The 20,456-nt window shown below is 43.1% G+C and overlaps 1 protein-coding gene across 2 annotated transcripts in view; it reads right to left on the bottom strand.

Annotated features, from left to right (window-relative positions):
* KIFAP3 (kinesin associated protein 3) overlaps positions 1 to 20,456 on the bottom strand; it is a 70,587-nt gene that overhangs the window by 15,950 nt on the left and 34,181 nt on the right. For both annotated transcript variants that reach the window (XM_083445293.1, XM_083445292.1), the window contains exons 13-19: positions 20,174 to 20,286; positions 19,268 to 19,433; positions 16,981 to 17,106; positions 14,570 to 14,668; positions 11,887 to 11,972; positions 8,382 to 8,571; positions 5,025 to 5,124 (exon numbers count right to left, since the gene is read on the bottom strand). In XM_083445293.1, the coding sequence (XP_083301419.1) occupies positions 5,025 to 5,124; positions 8,382 to 8,571; positions 11,887 to 11,972; positions 14,570 to 14,668; positions 16,981 to 17,106; positions 19,268 to 19,433; positions 20,174 to 20,286 (880 nt within the window). The remainder of the gene's footprint in view (positions 1 to 5,024; positions 5,125 to 8,381; positions 8,572 to 11,886; positions 11,973 to 14,569; positions 14,669 to 16,980; positions 17,107 to 19,267; positions 19,434 to 20,173; positions 20,287 to 20,456) is intronic.

Genomic DNA, 20,456 nt, shown 5'->3' with positions numbered 1-20,456 from the left:
AAGCCTCAAGCACAGTAACATACGATTCTTATTAGGTTGTAAACAGTTAAGCATTAAAATGCCCTAGAATGATATTATGAAATGAATGAAATGCACACTATATAAGAGAATCCCGCCTTTCTGCAATTATTTTTAATTAGCCTTCCTATTAAGTATGATTTTAACTTCCAACACCAAGTCAGATTTGAAGAGATGGGCAGTTGAACTCCGAACACTGGGGAATAGCAATTCTGTTGTTCATGCCCCAGAGCACTAATGCATTTTACATCAAGCTCAAACATCAGGAAATCCTGGCTTCTGGCGCCAAGAAGTTCAAAACTGTAATGACACATGTCTGAAAACTGGGATTCACTATCCAAATGCTGCTGTCTATTCTTTCAAGCAAATCACTGTCTCCCCCTCCTTTGCTATGTGAAACGGAGTATTTGCAGCAGAACATGTTTTCAATTAGGTAGTTTTTGTCTTACGAATAGCTCTGCGGATAACCATATAAGAAGTATTCCCAGAAAGAAGGAATGCACTGGAAAATCATAACACAGGCTTTGTGCATATATCCTACTATGCTGCCCAAATTCTAATATTTGGCAGAAAAGCTACAATTTTATCAGTAAGCCATATATTATTGAACATTAGCAATATTGCAGCATAATTATCATAACATCACAGCTGTGCCTTTGCAACAACTTGCCAGTCCCATTTGAAGCATTTGTGTGCTGATACATTGTGAGATAATTGCTTTTGAATTATGGTGCTGGAGGAGAGTCTTGAGAGTCCCATGGACTGCAAGAAGATCAAACCTCTCCATTCTGAAGGAAATCAGCCCTGAATGCTCACTGGAAGAACAGATCCTGAAGCTGAGGCTCCAATACTTTGGCCACCTCATGAGAAGAGAAGACTCCCTGGAAAAGACCCGGCAGTGGAAGACAGGAGTGCCTGGCGTGCTCTGGTCCATGGGGTCACGAGGAGTCGGACACGACTAAACAACTAAACAACAACAACAACATTGTGAGAAGGGGAAACCAGGAGCAGCGAGGGCTCGCTGATGGGGTTACCTATTCAGTTTCTGAGCTTGAAATGGTGCTTTGGAGAATGCTCAAGAGGGAAATTTATTGTCATTCCTATAGTACAAACTGTATTGCAAATTCAATGATCCACGTGATCCTCGAATGAAGGGTGGTAAATAAATTTAATGATAATAATTTCCAAGCAGGAAATGATGCCTGAATATACACAGAACAATGTTGTATTGTCTGGAGGTGAGGAAGGGAGAAAGATTTGGCAGCGTAAGGAAGAGAGCCACAAGAATGACCGGTACCTTTGTGAGCATTGCTGTTGAACACTTGCAAAAATCCTTGATGTTTTGCAAGTATTTGACTGGTTTTGACTTGAGTTAGGTGGGGTTCTTGCATTACTATTTTCTGCATCTGAGAGGCCTCCATATAGCACAGTACAGTGGTACCCCGCAAGACGGATGCCTCGGAAGACGAAAAACTGCTAGACGAAAGGGTTTTTCGTTTTCTGAGGTGCTTCTCAAGACAGATTTTCCTAAGGGCTTGCTTCGCTAGACAAAACGGCCCTGCCTCTCGTGTCATGGCAACGGTCACTGCACGCATGCACGCTCGCTTCCTGGCTCCTCCGGCTCCCTCCCACCTTCTGGCTCCTCCGGCTCCCTCCGACCTTCCGGCTGACGGTTAGTGCCTCGCGCCGCTGCCCACCCCCCTCGCGCGCTCCCCTCAGAGAGCTGTTGCCGCCAGCAGCCAGCGTTGCAGCCGGAGTCGCGCTCCTGAGCCCCGCCGCCCTCCAGCAGCCACGTCACACGGTGGCCACAAGGTGCGGGTGAGTCTGAGGTACCGGCTGCGGCAGCTGTCCTGCTTCTCCCCCCCCCTCCCCGCCGTTGTTAGTGTTTAAATGCAGTGGTGTTTCGCAAGACAAAAAAACTCGCACAACGAAAAAACTCGCGGAACGAATTAATTTCGTCTTGCGAGGCACCACTGTATATGAATAATTATGTATCAGATACCTAAAACCCCTTTTTAAATATTTGCAGCAATCTGTGTGAATACCTCTAAGGTAGGTGTCCATGTGACACTTGCAAAATTAGCACCTAAAGCAGTTTAAAGCAATACCCACCGCCATAAAATGAACAAGCATTTGCTTGGCAGGCAGCACCCAAAGTTCTGGTCCTGCAATCGCCCCTCCCATTGTGTTCAATCCTACGATAAATTAACAGTGCAGGAAGTGCCCCCAAGCTACATTTGAAAAGGGAGTGTCAACTCTTGATTTTTATGTTTGATTTTACTCTAAACCAATCCGGATCTCTGAAAAAAGTAAATCAATTACCCAAAATGTTAGCTATGTGAATTTAGCACTGCACTGAATTTTCACATTTTTTATTTTTTAAGAGTGGAGGGAGGGGGGAGATTCTGCCAAAAGATGCCAGCTTTTCATGCTGAATGATGCACATCACGATCTCTCTTCCACCTGGCAGGCAAGAGAAGGGGAGGGGCCTAAGTGTGTACCACAGCTCTAAGCGGCCACTGGAAAGGAGAGGAATGTTTTGCCTTTTCTCACGCATCTCCTTAAATCTACCAAAACTGTGAGGCACTTTTGTAGAATGTAAAAGGTTTGGTGAAAAGGGCCCTCAGCACTAATGCTACTTGGTCTCTACAGCGCAAGGGACCAAAATGCATCCGTTTTCAGGATGTCTTTTTATATACAGTGGTACCTCTGGTTACGTACTTAATTCGTTCTGGAGGTCCGTACTTAACCTGAAACTGTTCTTAACCTGAAGCAGCACTTTAGTTAATGGGGCCTCCTGCTGCTGACGCGTCGCCAGAGCACGATTTCTGTTCTCATCCTGAAGCAAAGTTCATAACCCGAGGTACTATTTCTGGGTTTGCAGAGTCTGTAACCTGAAGCGTATGTAACCTGAAGCATATGTAACCCAAGGTACCACCGTATACGTTTGCATTCAAGGTCCTGAAAGCAACTGTAACTTTCGTGTGAGGACAACTTGCTTTTTCACAGCTGAAGAAAAGGGCCTCATTTGGCAAACAGACAAGATGTTTTACACACACACACACACACACACACACACACACCCCAAGCCAGATTGCAGCCATCATCATCTTTCATAAGAATATACAGCCAAGAGGGACCTTAGTGATCATGATGGATTATTGCCTGCTGAAATCTGTCATCTGAATGGGCCATAAATAAAAATACAGATCTGTGAACCTCACTTTCAAGACTCCATAAGCTAGTTTGCATACTTCCATGCTCAAATTCCTCTAGTAAATAGTAATATTTATTTGGTTGGCAATTTAGGTGTCTAAAATAAAGGACGCAAAGGCAGTTCAGCTCTCAGGGCTTTCACATTTCTATACCAAAATTTTAAAGCAGCTCCGGGTTGTAGTATTCCTGGAAAAAGTTTCAGTGCCATTTCTTACCATCTACATTCTTCCTTTGTGTGATTCTCTTGTTAGGAAATATTCACATACAATGCACTTCTCCCACACGTGTCTTACTGAAGAAAATACTACAGTTTGTTTATGCACTGTTCAAAGGGATAGCTTCCAAACCCATCTCTTTATTTCACAAACATGTCTCCTAAATAAAAGGTGTTCCATAATTCCAGCAAAGAAGCAATGCCAAATCTGTTGCAAAATCAAAGTTCACCTACTTGGTCTTCCCAGAAAAGTTGGCACATGATCAGAATGGAAGAGACGGGAGAGGTGCAGACACACATTTCTGAAAAAACTAGTGCGGCAATGGATTTTTATGATATTAAATTTTCAAGATGAGAAGTGTGCTTTTGAGTAATTTTAGAAGCCCTAGGGAAAATAGCCCCACCTTAGAGATCTTTTGCAACCCTTTTCAGTGATGTATATGGTTGCTTTTCTATCATTTAAATGTTGCTTCTTGTGATCAAGGTTCACTTTTCCTGGCAGTACACAGCCAGCCAGATCTAATATTGCAATAACTCAACTAAGGGCAAAAAAGCCCTCACACTGATTGCAAAGGCATGTGGGAAGCATTTTGTTTTGCTACGCTGCAGTTGCCGTTTTATTGTGTTCAACAGCATCTGCCTTGATCTAGAAGCATATAACACACATGGCTACATGAGCTAAGATATACACAGGGAGATGCACTTCTGAATGTGTCTTCTCATTCACATCTCACCTAACTTAATCAGGTGTGTGGCTGGACGGGAGAGCACACCGTCAATGACAAAGCCTATCCTCTCTTCCTTGACACACTCTTGCGAAGAGCCTCTCTTAAAAGGATGTGGAAAATCACTAAAGGGAGGGTCGTTTTGTAGAAGAAAGTGTTGCAAAACGTGCCACTACCACCCATTTCAGCTCAATGCTTAAAATTACTCTGAGCGGCTTTTTGGAGCCCAGGGCATCAGCAATAATGCTGTCCATTAGGTAGAAAGATTTTAGTTGAAAAATAATAATAGCAGTAGAGAAATTTATATTTAACAACTCATTTAAAATTACTGAAAGCATCTCTGTGAAGTAAATCAAAACTCCAAATGCAGACCAGTTTTCAAACAACAATGCCTGTCACAACATGGAAATAATTGTGTGGTCTGGTTTTGTGTTTTGTTTTATTGATTTTGGGAAGCTATCAGAAATACTTTGTTATACCAATCTGTTAGAAGAAACCCAGGATTCAACTGACAGCTGGGGCTTCCAACATAACAAAATGGTAAAGTTTGGTGAATGGTTTCTACTTTGCAGCTTTATTCCCTTACTATGCTTTTTAAAAGTGGCTTGACTTGACAGTTATACTCCGTCATGCACCGGGTGGCTGGAGAGATACAGAAAGAGAATGTCTGCCGTATTCTCCTGACATAGGGCTTCCACCAAATCCTACAGCCCCTCAGGCAGCAGAGATGGAGTACAGAATCGCACCTACCCTGAAACACGTGTTTGAAAATGTACAAATCCAAAGCTGAAGATGTGACATTGATAACGTTTGAATTAAGATAAGCTTAGCCTTTTGCAGAATCAATTTACCTGCTGGAGAAATGATGCTGACCCACAAGGTCTCCATTCTGAAGGTGGTAATCACCGAAGAAATCAGGACTCACTGCTCCATCGTGTGCTATCAGTCCTTCTATATAAAGAGAAGAGGTAGAGGCTGAATGTGCTGTTTATCCATTTTTATTTACTATTACATTTACACCCCACCATTCCTCCAAAGAGCTCAAGGTGGTGTATATGTGTCAGGGAACTGCCATCAGTGTCCGAGGGAGAGAGCAAGCTCCAAAGGGATCCCAGAGAGCGTCCCGGGAGTGGGAGGGGCAGCCCATCTTCTGGGGAAGAGAATCAGCGTAGCTCCAGTGGAGAAGGGGGGCAGATGGGGGAATCGGCGAGGCGGTCCCATGATTCCTAGCCGGGGCCAGCGGCGAGAGGAAGGGTCCTCCGCTACCTACGCCCTCCTTGCGCAGAAGGCTTCCGCGCAGGGAGAGTAGGAGGAGACTAGGCGTCAAAGAGCTTCTTTGCTGGAAGAAGTTTAAGAAATGCCCACTGACGGATTCTGCCAGCGATTGAGACGGTCACGGGCGAGTGGCTGCCCGGACAGGAAAGGTTCACTCAAGTAACCCAGCCAGAGGTTGGAACAAGCTTATGCACGAGCAACCCCTAGAACCATTACAATATGCTTCTTCATTTCATCCTCATAACAACCCTGTGAGGTAGATTAAGTTGGAATATAGGGACTGTCCTGAGGTCACCTTCAAGCCGGAGAGGGGATTTAGTCTCCCAGAATGTAGTCTGACCCTTTGACCACTACTCTACCCTAACCTAGGAAGTCTTGGCAAACTTGTGAAAATTCAGTCCCAGCAGTTATCAATATAAACAATTTAAACCAATTCCCATTAGACCAGGGGTCAGCAACCTTTTTAAGCCATGCGCCGGTCCACCGTCCCTCAGACCATGTGGTGGGCTGGACTATATTTTGAATAAATAAATAAATGAACAAATTCCTACGCCCCGCAAATAACCCAGAGATGCATTTTAAATAAAAGGACACATTCTACTCATGTAAAAACATGCTGATTCCCGGACTGTCTGCAGGCCGGATTGAGAAGGCGATTGGGCCGCATCCAGCCCACGGGTATTAGACTGTTATTTACCACAATTGCAATTTGCATCTAAAGAACAGGCCAACAGGGGATGGTTACAATTTCATTACTAAGCAGTAGATAAACAGATCCACATGCTTTCTACCCTAAATTAAGCACAAATGGATGACTTAGTAAAGAAACACAAATTCCCTTGCAACGTAGAGATCCCTAAGAAAGCTTTCAGCATAAACAAGGTGTGACAAAGAAGGTGGTGAGTAAGAGTGAGCAACTGAGAGGCAAGATTTTGTTCGCAGCAATACCATCTCATTTCAACTGAACTGACCAGTGCTATAGTTGGGGCTTTTAGTATGTAGCAGGTGGGAGTCTTCACAGCTCAGCTTTGCTCTCTGTGAGTCTCAGTTCCTTTTGCGTATCAACTACCCGCAAGTCCAATATCCTACCACTGCTTTCTTTCACAACTAAGACTCAGAATCAAAGCAAGCAATGGGGGGGGGGGGTGCATACCCAATGTGCTTACCAACATGATGGGGGGGGGGTAGGGCAGAGGTGCAGTTGAGGTGGCAAGGGCACATTGGCACAGCCAATTCATCGATCCCACTGTTGCAGTCATACCACCCCAAAGTCACTGCCATCATGTTCTGCCCCATCCTAGTTAAGTGACACAACTCCATGGTCAATAGGGCAGCTTTGTGGACCCATTCCTGGCGAGAGTGTTTTGCAGGAGGCAGCTGACAATAACTATTATTATACCATTCCTTTGTGTGTGGGGGGGTGGGTCAAGATCTCCTTCCACAGGCTTTTGAGAATGTATTGAAAATCCAATGCCTCTTTTATATACAGTGATACCTTGGTTTACGAACTTAATCCGTTCCGGAAGTCCGTTCTTAAACCAAAACCGTTCTTAAACCGAGGCATGGTTTCCCTAATGAGGTCTCCCACCACTGGTGCCCTTCCACCGTTCGGATTCCGTTCTTAGACCGAGATAAAGTTCGCAAGCTGGGACACTACTTCCAGTTTTGCGGAGTTCGTAAACCGAATACAATCATACCTCGGGTTACAGACGCTTCAGGTTGCACGTTTCCGGGTTGTGCACCGCGCCGAACCCGGAAATACCAGAACGGGTTACTTCCGGGTTTTGGCGCTCGCGCATGCGCAGAAATGCTAAATCACGCTTTGCACAGATGCGCGGGTCGGGCTGCAAACATTGCGGGTTGCGAACGTGCAACCCGCATGGATCACGTTCGCAACCCGAGCGTCCACTGTAGTTCTTAAACAGGGCTGTTCTTAAACCGAGGTACAGTCGTACCTTGTTTGGTGGCTGGGATCCATTCTGGAGCCCCGGCCGCTAGCTGAAAAGGACGCAGGGCAAAGTGCCACATCTGCGCAAGCGTGGCAAACCACTGCGCAAGTGGCAAACCCGGAAGTAACCTGTTCTGGTACTTCCGGGTTTGCCGCGGACATTCGCCGGAATGGACGCTAGATGAGGCGTACGTTCATGGAGGTATTACTGTACCACTGTACAGTGGTACCTCGCAAGACGAATGCCTCGCAAGACGAAAAACTCACAAGACGAAAGAGTTTTTCGTTTTCTGAGTTGCTTCGCAAGACGGATTTCTCTATGGGCTTGCTTCGCAAGACGAAACGTCTTGCGCCTTTTTTTAAAAACCGCCAATGCATTCCTATGGGAAACCGTCAATACACAGTGGTGCTTCGCAAGACGAAAAAACTCGCAGAACGAAAAAACTAGCAGAACGAATTAATTTCGTCTTGCGAGGCACCACTGTACTAAAATACATTTTGAAAGAAAAACATTGCCTATCAAACTGATCGCTCTTAAAAATTAATCATTTTAACGTGTAGTATTTAGAGATACAGGGTGGTATTCAACTAAGTTTTATGCGGATGTAATTAATGAACATGACCATGGTCAATTAATTTCAGTGGGTCTACTCAAAGTAAAGCATGGTCGAGTGCCACCCATAATGCATTAATATACATATCAAAAGCAAAGTGATTGCATCGTAAAATAATGGTGCATGTATTAATTTAACTTTATCACTGTAAAAACCATGTGAATTATGAACTTATGCCAGTTGCTAAGCATGCATTCAGCTTCCTATAATAACAAACCTAATGTAAGGCAACGTTTTTTTCTTTCCCAGCAAAATATCTTAACTTTAGCTGAACCTCTCTGTAAGATTGGGTATACTGGGAATCAACTCCATGAAATGCTTGCAGGGAGCTTGTGCAGTGGGGAAGTTAATGTTATCTGTATCAGCCTTACCTGCATTGTAGTAAAGATCAGGTCTTTCAAGAATGTCCCCTTCATGAATATATGGCTCAATCCGGTCATCCCCATACAAGTACTGCTCATTTTCATCCATCTGCCGACTTTCCACCATTTCCAGCCACTGAGAGTTGTGCCATCGAAACTTCTCACTCTGGATCTTCTTGGCCCATTCCTCATCATATTCCTGTTGGGAGATTTAAAGGCTTTAATACTAACTAGTCTTAAAGTAAAAACTGTTATTAGTTCTTCACTTTTGCTATTAAACTTTTTGGATAGGTAATTAAAAAAGGCACCTTAAAAGCTAAAATCAAAACGCTCCCCACAAGAGTGGACCCAGGCTCAGGTTTTACTTTTCTGCCAACAAATCATGAGCAAAAGTCAATGTTTTGTTCTCAGCTTGCTGCTTGCAGTTTGTTTAAAGTGTGGGGAGAATCTCCAGCCCCTAGGCCAAATTTGTGCCATGAGTCCATTTCCTCCTAACTTCTTGTCCAGTTTGGTGCAGGTACAGAAGTGGCTGGATTGGCTGCACAGCTGAGTACCCCATGGGAAACTTGATCACAAAGATCAGGGTTTCCCAAAGTTGGCAATAACGCCTCCTGGGGGGCTCTGGAACAATCCAGGGGAGCAGTAGAAGCCTCAAGTGCAATTGGGGGGGGGGCATTAAATAAAAATAAGGGGCTGGCGGAAGCCTAAAGAATAGAATTCTGAAAAACTGTTCATACATGTTTCGCCTGTTGCGTAATGACACGTACCGCCAGGTCTGGCGCTGTTGCGAGATGGCAACAATGCCTCCCCCTGGATCTGATGGTTGTGCTGGAGGGAGGGATTTTCCTGGGTGTGGGTGAACACTTTTTGGCTTCACCCAGGCCCAAGAAGTAGGTCACAGCTTGCCTGCCTATTTGGCCAATGGCAGCGGAGCTGCAGCGCTGGCCCCACCCCTGGGGAAGATTGGACTGAACAGGCAGGCTTGACTCTGGTCCTGGGGCCTAGTCCACCTCCTCGCCAAGTTTTGAAAATCTGTTTGTACATGTTTCATCTGCACATCCAATGTTGTAGGACAGTGGTTCCTAATTAACCAATTACTGAGGACCCCCTATTTTTCAAAACCCAAGCCATGGACCCCCTACTCTGGTAAATTTTGATAACTCTTTGGTAGTTACCTCTGCAAAGCAATTTTATGGACAAAATGTGGGGTAGCCCCTTATAAGCAAAGGATTTTAGGCATACTAAAAAAAACCAAACAGACTAGGGCTAAGTGATATCCGGTTTTCAACATTGTGATACATCAGCAGTTAAACATTGTGATATTCCGATATATCACGATGTCTGAAACTGGAGATCAGTCATGGGGATAAGGAAAGGAGCAGTCCCAGAGGTCCGGCGGATGGTGTGTGTGCAAATCAGGCATGGAGGACATAGGATGTAGTGCAGTACGACGTAGGTAGAAATAAAGATACATAAAAGAATGCAAATTTGTCACTGCATATTTCTGTTTGTTCGCCTAAAGAAGGTGGCGGCATGCTGAGTAATTCTTTTCTGAAAAGGGGACAGTAGGCCAAATAAGTTTGGGAACCTCTGACATAGATAATTCCCACAGAAAGCAGGGTTGAAGTGGGGGGTGGCTTCAAGCTTTCTGAATCAGATGTGTGGGGATTTCTGACAAATAGCCAAAACAGAAGATAAGAACATGGGAGGCAAGACGATTGTTTGAGCATGTATAGCAGTGAAAATACTGTTCTTCCCCCTGCTGCAAATTTAACCAGTTCTTGTTATTGTCATCTACCTTTATTAGCACCTTCATCGTGGAAAATACACAAATTATTTCTGCAGGGTATGTGCCATCCTTTTTGAACGACTAAACCTTTCCCTAGAGTACTAAACCACTGACACTTTATAAAGCATTAAGTAGCCTCTCAAAATCTGGGTGCTATCCATTGGGGTCCTCTTTGTCACTGGTTTCCGTCACACCTTTTATCTAATTAAAATACTCGGTGCTAAGAGAGAACTATATAAATCTGTTCTGTGTTTCGCTGTGTCTGATGGAAAACAGATTCCCCTTTTTTCTTTAACGTGGCAGGTCCTTAATCTGGTCAGTAATAAGGTTCATTAAAGACAACTGCTCAACTAAATTAAAGCTGCAATGCAGTAAGTTGGAAGCACAGCAAAAAAAACCCCACTTGAAATGTTATACAGCCATACATATCTTTGCACATTACATAAGCTCACAGCTACTGTGGTAAAACACAATATGCCTGAAACCACCAGGATTGTATCACAAAACTGCCACCTTGAATTTTACTTCTTGGGGTTATTTATCTTAAACGGTGCCAGCACATAGCTTCTAACCACAATTTGTCCAACAATTTAGGCTGATGTAGTATTATTATCTGCCCTGTGGCAATAAAGTACAGTTGAAATAGGGAGACAAGTTGGACTTGTAAATATATTGTGAAGACACACTGTGGAGATGGTACATTACATTCTAAAACTACCGTATTTCATCGCATAATCGTTGCCACCGCATAATAGTCACACCCCATTTTTCTCCAGCCCTAAAATCGGTTCCAAAGCTTTCACCGCATTAATCACCGCAGAGTGGATTTGAGCAGAACATCCAGGTTCTGAAGAGAGAAAATGCCAGCAAGATGGCAATTGCCACAGGCTCAGTAAGCTGCTACTGGAGCCAGAAGATGGGGGACCCGGAGACCTGGAAAAGCCACAGAGGGGACGCAACCATGCTATGTGCAAATATTTATACAGGAATGACCTACAGAAACAACCCAAAGTCTAGGAGAAACAGCTCTGCCTTACTAAATACGAAACATTTATTTTCATGAAATATATCATAGTACTAAATAGGTGAAATAATCCAGGTGTGGGGAACTGCATACATGCAAAAATGTTACAAAACACCACTGATCGCGACTTCCTCGCAAGGGTAAATTAAGTATTTTTGAGGACTATAAATATGATTTTGCATGAATTAAAATCTCCAAGTCTTAAAATATTGTAAACAATCTTGCATCTAAAAAAATAATCTGAAAAAATAGAGTTTACTCGTTTTTATGCACACAGACATTCAGGGCAGTGTTTCAGTGCACAGGAGTTGCTGTTTCTGCCTAATATTTCAATCTGATCTGATCCACATGGTATAACAATTATTCTGTTATAAGAAAATATTCACCATATAAGACGGGAGAAAGCGCCTTAAAATAAACACACTGAATTGTTTTTTTAAATCATATAACCTGGCATAGAAGCTTCAAAAGGCAACACATAATAAAGGACTCCACCAATCCTATGTTTTCTGAATGCACCTATAATTTCGGAAGCAAAAATAACTGAGTAAAATCGGAGGAACAAATTTTACTGAAACGTATTTGCAACACAATTGACATAGTTTTCAGTCACATGTCAGAAAATACTACTGCTTTTCAGAAAAAAAGGTGCTTGTTATTTTCATTAACACTCAGAAGGAAGAAAGTAAAAAGTCACTTACTGCTATTATATCCAGTGTATTGTCACAGACTTTACGGATCTCAGCATTTTTATCATGCATCAGGTCTATAAGATATGCTGGAGCCTCTACAAAGACATAGTTAAGGACATAAAGCAATTATGGATGCCTCCAAATAGTGTTCTATACAATTTTGGTGTGAACAGTGTATGCCAGGGGTGAAGAAACTGTTTCAAACTTATTTTAACATAGCATTTTAAATTCATTCTAGACCCTTGTGGTGAAGGGTAGGTAAGAAATAATTTAAATAAATCGCAGAACTGCAGAGTTGGAAGGGACCTCAAGCATCATCTAGTCTAACCCCCTATAATGCAGGAATCTCAACTAAAGCATCCATGACAGATGGCCATCAAACATCTGCTTAAAATCTTCAAGGAAGGAGTGTCCATCACCTCCTGAGAGAGACTGTTACACCGTCTAACAGCTCTCACTGTCAGAAAGTTCTTCTTAATATTGAGTCAGAATCTCCTTTCTTGTAACTTGAAGCCATTGGTCCTACCTGTCAGAGCAGGGGTAAACAAGCTTACTCCATGTGACAGCCCTTAAGGTATTTGAACATGGCTAACCTATCTCCCCCTAGTGTCCTCTTTTCCAGGCTAAACATCTCCAGCTCCTTCAACCATCTTCATAAGGCTTGGAAGAAACGCACATCTGTTAACATTAAATTACTGAGACGTGGGTGGCGCTGTGGGTTAAACCACAGAGCCTAGGACTTGCTGATTAGAAGGTTGGCAGTTTGAATCCCCGGACGGGGTGAGCTCCCATTGCTCGGTCCCTGCTCCTGTTTCGAAAGCATGTCAAAGTGCAAGTAGATAAATAGGTACCGCTCCAGCGGGAAGGTAAACAGCGTTTCCGTGCGCTGCTCTGGTTCTCCAGAAGCGGCTTAGTCATGCTGGCTACATGACCTGGAAGCTGTACGCCAGCTCCCTCGGCCAATAAAGCGGGATGAGCGCCGCAACCCCAGAGTCGGCCACGACTGGACCTAATGGTCAGGGGTCCCTTTACCTTTACCGAGAACTCTAAAGAAAAGGGAGTGTGCTTTTTAAGTGGGAGATAGACTTACTATTAACAATGCTAGAAGGAAAAACAACCAATAGGTGTTTCTTTTCATTACATTTGGAAAGCAGGAATACAGATCATTCCCTAATCCCTATTACATCACCGCCCACAGTAACTGATTTTGAAAGCATAAAGATATGCTAGCATCACATGCAAAACGGAAATAACAGCCATTTGTTTTGCATATGTACATGTTCCCAGCGCCACCCATTAAGCTAAGATCATATGAACATTTTATTAAAGCTTGCAGCCTTACTAAAAAGTCATGTAAATGTTTATGGATACAAAAAAAAAATACAGTTGTTATGGAGATGGTTTAGCACACATGCTAATAAGCTCGTTCTATGACCTGACTACACTAAACAACTTCTATTCCAGAGCAAAAAGGAGTGTTATAACATACTGTGATATTCAACTCAGATTAACTCAGAACAGACTCAACAAAATGTACGTTACTAAGGTCCAGTAATTGTGATTGGTCTACTCTGAGTAAAACTGAACGGGATACCACCCATAGCTATGATCCCATGCAGCGTCAGCAGCAGAGTTCACAGAAGAGCAGCAGCAGCAGCTTTGGAAACAAAAGCTACAGATCAAAAACCACAGCTATTCCTGCCATCATCCTTTGAAACTGACCACCTACTGTTGTGAATGAAGACATCCAAGATTAGTGACAGGGATGGGGGTGGACAGAAGAGGAGAAGGCATGTTATTTCGTTTGCTATCCCTTATAAGAACAGAAACACAGCTGTGAAGTGGGGCCATTTCTGAAGGCAACACAGAATAATTGGATTGCCAGCCCTTTCACTTTTGCAGAGCTCCCGTTTTTAAGAAAGCTGCGTGACACACAGAAGAGTAACAAATAGCCTTTCACCGTCACTGCATCTCCGTGGTAGGCATGGCTGCAGTCATTACATTTGCCCCGGGAAGGCACAGGAATCCTGGGAGGACCAAACTAGTAACCCCACAAAGGAGTTACTCCTCCTCAATAAATAGCAGCTTAAGATACAACACCAATATTAGCTTCAATTGCTTCACTGCATCTCTAGAAAATAGTTGGTTATATATATATTTTTTAATGATCCTAAAATACAAAGCGGACGCGGGTGGCGCTGTGGTCTAAACCACTGAGTCTCTTGGGCTTGCCGGTCAGAAGGTCAGCGGCTCGAATCCCCGCACGGGGTGAACTCCCGTTGTTCAGTCCCAGCTCCCGCCCACCTAGCAGTTTGAAAGTACGTCAAAGTGCAAGTAGATAAATAGGTACCGCTCCGGTGGGAAGGTAAACGGCGTTTCCGTGTGCTGCTCTGGTTCGCCAGAAGCAGCTTAGTCATGCTGGCCACATGACCCGGAAGCTGTCTGAGGACAAACGCCGGCTCCCTCAGCCTAGAGAGCAAGATGAGCATGCAACCCCAGAGTCATCCGCAACTGGACCTAACGGTCAGGGGTACCTTTACCTTTAAAATACAAAGCAATTCAATTTCAAATAGAAATGCATGGTCTGTGGTGAACCTATAGTGATGAAACCTTGAAATAAGAGCTTCTGCATATTCTGTAGAACCAATAAAAGCACTGCAGCAGGACTATTTGATCTATAGAAGAAGGATACGAGTCTCCTTGATTATGACATCTCTAGTGGCTTGATGGAAGACCATCTGGTAAAACACATAAATGATTTGGCACACAAACTCGTCATCTTCTTGCTGAGCTATACAAAAGGAAAAAGAATTGCCCCATCAAACTTTAAATCCCCAATTACTAGCATTTAATCATGAAGACGATGCATTAAATTTTCTAGATCATAATCCACACGAACATATACACTAAAAACATACCAGTTTTAACCAAAGTTCTGGAGTGGCATTTGTCTGAAGGTTCTCCAGAGTTACTTACAGAAGCGGAGAAGCATGCGCTTATAATTCCAAGGGACATCCTGAATTGGAAGGAAATCAATGCCACTACTTTCTACAGCTTTCAACATATTCTTCTCGCTTTGGGGGGTGGGGGGAGGGCAGAATATGCCACCAATCTTCCCACCCCATTTTACTTTTGGAGATTTGGAAGATATGCACTCTGAGTTAGCACACTGCTTTGCTCCACCCACTTAACCCCAAGAATTGTCTTTGCTCAGGCCACTTCCATAAAAAAAGCAAAAGTGAAAATCCCACCCTCTAAATCCAAATAGCTCTGCTACCTGGCCTAGCTCAAAGCAAATACAGTGGAACCTCAGTTTTTGAATGTAATCCGTTCTAAAAGACCATTCAGCTTCCGAAAAGTTTGAAAACCGAAGATCAAAGGGTGGCCAGCAAAATCCATTGAAAAAATGGAGAAAGCTGTTCGAATTCTGAGGCGCATTCAGAAACGGAAGCAATTACTTCTGGGTTGTCAGCGTTCGGGTTCCAAATTGCTCATCGACAGAGATGTTCGAGAACTGAGGTTTCACTGTAAACTAGGAGTCCCTGGTCTGCTTGAAGTAAAAAGTGACTCCTTGTTTGTTTTTTAAACTAGTTCTGAAGGAGGTGGACAATGGAGGTGGTTGCCTGCATTAAGGACAGAAGGCAGGGCTTTGGAGCACAACTCTCCTTGCCTTTAGGACAGAAATACCCACTGCACTCTGACTCCACATCCAGAAAATCTGGACACCACTTTTCCTGAGCAAAGCAGCACCAAGAAGAAGCAATGTGGCAGTTTGGAGAAAGGAATTTAATCATGCTCCTGCCAACTTTCCACACCCCTGCCACTTATTTTCCAGCTGGCATCCCAGATCTGTGTTTGTGACGGAGGCACAGGTTGGAATAAAAACCACTAGGAAGAGAATTGTGGGAAATGGCAGGCAAGGGAAAGGTTAGACACCCCCCACACACACCTCCTAAATTTCTCCTCTCCTGTTAATCACTCATGCGCTGATACCACTTTGCAGAGGGAAAGTAGCAGTCGCAAGTTTCAAGACGTGAAGTAGACAGAATGTGCAGTTTTCAGGCTTAATCTACATGTCCATCTCACATCTGGAAAGTCAGGAATGTGTCAACCGGTGCCAGATTGGCCTGAAGATAAATTGGGCTTTTAAAGAGTTCCAATTCAAAACTCAAAAAACCTCAAGGGATTTTTGAGTGTTCCTCTGGAAGACTTGAAAAGTCCAATTTATTCACCACACCCTCTTCACTACTAGACACCCCCTTGCTCAAGTAAAATAATAATAATAATAATCCATAACTTGTGGAAGGGTGGGTCCTCAAATTCTGGTCACTCCCCTGAAATATGTGGTTCCCAGGACCCGACTGCCTCAGAGGGGCAGGTCCTTTGTCGAAAGTCACACTGAATTCCCAAGTCAAAACCATCTGAAGCTCAGTTCTGGGTTAGTGATGTTTCTGCTCTCCTTTGAGCTGAACTGAGAACAGCTCTCCAGAGAGCATGTGTCCCTTTCTCAGCTCTAAGCCATGCCCCGCATGTGAGCTGCTGCTTTTCACCAATGCATCCTTTCGTTACAGCCAAAAGGAGTCTTCTGTAGATCATTACCCGTTCTCCTTTGCCAACGGAAAACTTCTTTAGCTAAGGGAAAAGCAAGGGTTCGGAAGAATAAAGAGATGGGACATAGTAGAGGGAAGGTACAAACCTCATTTCTAGCTCGTCCAAGGTCTTAAGAAGATGGATCCAAACATGAATAATAGCCGGCCTTCTTGAAGAAGGGGCAGAGAAGAGTTAGCATTTCAAGCCCCAACCTCTTGAATATTATTGCTTTTAATGAGAGGTCTAATCAGAGGAGTTGCTAAGCTGAAGTAAATTGATCCCGTCGAAAAAAAATCCACAGTAATTTTTGTACAATGTGGGGTTTTTTTTGAAGTGGTATATCCACTGAAAGTATTTGTCTTGGATGAGCATCAGAGGGCAATAAACAATCTAACATTAAATAAGCTTTCACAACATAGGTTTAATATTCAAGTGCTTACAGACTTGTGGAACTAGAAACTGTGCGCGCACCCCCCCCCCCCAAACACCCATAGGAGATTCTTAATAACATACCATTTAGTAGTTCAATGAGTGCTGGAATAATCCCAGATTTAGCTAGCATCGCTGCGCAAGAATCATCCATGGACACTGTGCCAATCATTATCACCACTTCCAAAACAAGGTCATCTTCTGCAGAACCTGATAAATTTAACAAAGAGAGAGGGTATTGTTGAATCCCACAGACACACACTAAGCTTCATGCTGGAAGAAAGCCACACACAGAGAGAATCTTTCAATATGCCCAGCAAAATGTCTTCTTTTTTTTAGCAGCAAGCAAGCATTTGAGGTGGCTGCCATACTGATGCAACATCCTTGTTTAGCCTTCAGCCCCAACAAAGTACAACAGGGTCGCTGATCGTAACTCCTCTGCCCATTCTAAACTCTTTTTTTTAAAAAAACCAATACCGTGGGCTAATAGCCAGGAAGGCTTTAGGACAGCACCTATGTCACAGCTTCTTTGAGACAAGCATTGCTTTGGGAGTTACAATATCTGGTTAGGGATTGTTAGATCCAGTGCTTTTTTTCTAAGCAAATGTTATGGGGTACTCTCATTTTGACTCAAGAAAATCACCATTTTATAGTTCAAATTGGGGAAAATAAATACAGTAAAGAGGCAAAAGTACAAAGATTCACAAAATGTTTAGAGGTATGCGTACCCCTGTGCCCCCACCCCCAGAAAAAAAGCACTGGTTAGATTCATGGGTCCATCAGAGCATTTTCACCAGCCCTGCACCCATCTTACCAGAAGTCAAGCTCAGTTTATTGGTCCTCATTCAGCCCAATGACCTCTCTCAATGACCTCATATATATGTTAAATAGCACTGGGGACAAAACTGTGCTCTGCAGAACGCCATAGCCTAATTGCCACAGGGCAGAAGAGCACTTCCTCAATACTATGCTGACCCTGGAAGTAGGAGTGGAACCTCTGTAAAACGTGCCCCAAGTACCCACCCTACAAAGTTGGGTCCAGGAGAACGCAATCATCAAACGTATCAAAAGCTGCAGAGACACTGAGGAGAAGGAGTAAGGTCATGCTTTACTTGTCTTGTTCTCTCTATAAAGGTCATTGATCAGGGCGACGTTGACTGATTCCATCCCAAAGTCAGCGCTGAACCAGACTGGAATAGGTCTAGATAACTGGTATATTTAAAGAAGGTCTGCTGTTACACCACCAACCCTGCCTTGACCACCTTCCCCCCAAACAGGGTATTTGTGGTTGGATGAAAGCTGTCACAAAGCATTGTGTTCAGGGTGGGCTTCTTTAGGAGTGGCTGTACTACTTCCTCTTTAAGGGCAGTGGGGACGATCCCCTTAGGCCAGTGATGATCAAACTTGGCCCTCCAGCTGTTTTGGGACTACAACTCCCATCATCCCTAGCTAACAGGACCAATGGTCAGAGATGATGGGAATTGTAGTCCCAAAACAGCTGGAGGGCCAAGTTTGGCCATCACTGCCTTAGGTAAAGGCACAATTACCACCTCCTGGACCCAGCTGGTTAAACCTTGCCAGCTAGATTTGATTAGGCAAGAGGGACAGAGCTCGAGAGAGCACATGCATGGTCAAGTGAATTACTGTAATGTGTCACAATCATTATTACTGGAGAAAGGGAAGGAAGCCTAGATAACCCACATGTGTTATAACACTGTCTGTTCCTGTATTTGTTAATCATTTGGCCAAGTAAAGTCAGCTTTCTTGGTTTATTTAGCCAAACAGAGAAATCAGGATTTAAAGAGCTGTACCCTTTCTATTTTAGCCCCTGTAACCTCTAAAAGGCTGCCCCTAAATGTCAGGAGACCATCTGGAATGGCGGTCCATAATGTGCAAACAGCTGCCACCAGCAAAGAAAATCAGCACACACGTGTCATAAAACACACCCCATTAGACTCTTCTTTGGATTTCTGGTCAGAAAGAGTTTGAGCATGGAAGCCGCTGGCTATTTATAGGAAAACTATATTTCAATGCTTGTACAGATGTGAAAGCATATCTGGGTAGTAAATGAAAACATATGATTATTGGTTTATACCTCTAGAAAACTTGCTTTCTGGATACAGGGAAAAGCCCCCTATATCATTTCAAAAACCTGACTAGGATATCTGATGTTTTCATCTGACTGAGAAATAGACCATGCCTGGATTGTCATTTGGGATTTTAGCCCAACTATGAAAGTTTGCTGAAGTGTTACTTTATGTTCTTCAACTTCCCAAAATTCAAAGTAAAACCCATGCAAATTAATGAACCTACAACCATGCCGCACAGCAAAAGAAAGTATCTTGAGTTACTGGGCATTCATAATACATACCTGGCTTTAATTTATCTTTGAGGTATGGTACCATTTTGTATTCTTTCAAGACAAGTTCCCAATCCAAATCAGGCAATGTCAAATTGGCCAGTGTTCCCAAGCATTCGATCACAAATTCCTCATCTTCATCATTTGATACTTGGGCAGCTAGGTCACCAACATAATCCTAAACAAACAAATAAAGCAAGCATTTAACAAATACACTGTGTGCATAAAGGAAAAGGCATTGGCTGTTATAATGCTGGTGAACTGGAATGAGCAGGTGTGCCTAGGTGGTTACTAAACTGCTGATTATATTAGAAAGACAACACACACACAATATTGTGGATCCAACATCAAGAGTGTACTTTGGCAACAGAAACCCTTAACTGTTCTTCCTATGTCAAGCTAATGAATACTTTTTCAGTTCCAGACTCATTATCCAGTCCAACAAACACTTTTTTTATATATTAAAATCTAAATTTAGAAAGAAGTGCTATATGAATGCCAACTACACTTTCAAAAATACTTTCAAATACATTCTCAGTATTCAAAGCACTCCATACACATGGTAACAGCTTTATAAAGGCAAGTCAGATATTCTTATAAGAAAGATGATGGCAGGGATGCTGAGGTCTGAAAGCTCAGTAATCAGCTACTGCACAGCAACAGGAAGGACAGAAGAAATGATCTTTTTTTAAAAAAATACTGGCATGCAGTAATATGAACTAGAGAAGTCAGAGTTTACATTGTTTACTATAGTATTCCAACATAATTAAGTCATGGGAAGTGAAAGCATTTGCAAAGCTGCAAACTATCAAATGCAGTGTTCAACGTGAAGTTATTTTATCCATTATTCAATTTCATTAAAATAAAACAAGTCCCCCACCTTATGAAGGGTAGAAGTTACTTATAAGGCATGCTTACAATAAACAGAGTTTTGGTTGGCCCATCATGCTGAGAGATGTTCCTAATCATCTTCATCAATAATGGGTCCTTGAATTTCAGTGCTCTCTTCATCAGCATCTTCAGTCCATTTCCTGAAAAGAAACAACCCAAATGAAAGGGGAGGGAGAAATGTATGAACCAACTGATTATAACATTTTGTATACAACATTAACAAAGAGACCATCCAATCTATTTACATTGTACATGATGCCTACTCTGGTTATGTAGCACAAACAACATCACATCTTGGTAGGGGCTTGCT

The sequence above is a fragment of the Podarcis tiliguerta genome (assembly GCF_965153285.1).
Source record: "Podarcis tiliguerta genome assembly, chromosome: 6".
Lineage (NCBI taxonomy): Eukaryota > Metazoa > Chordata > Lepidosauria > Squamata > Lacertidae > Podarcis > Podarcis tiliguerta.
The sequence above is the reverse complement of the archived record's forward strand: the minus strand, read 5'-3'. Positions and strand labels throughout refer to the sequence as shown.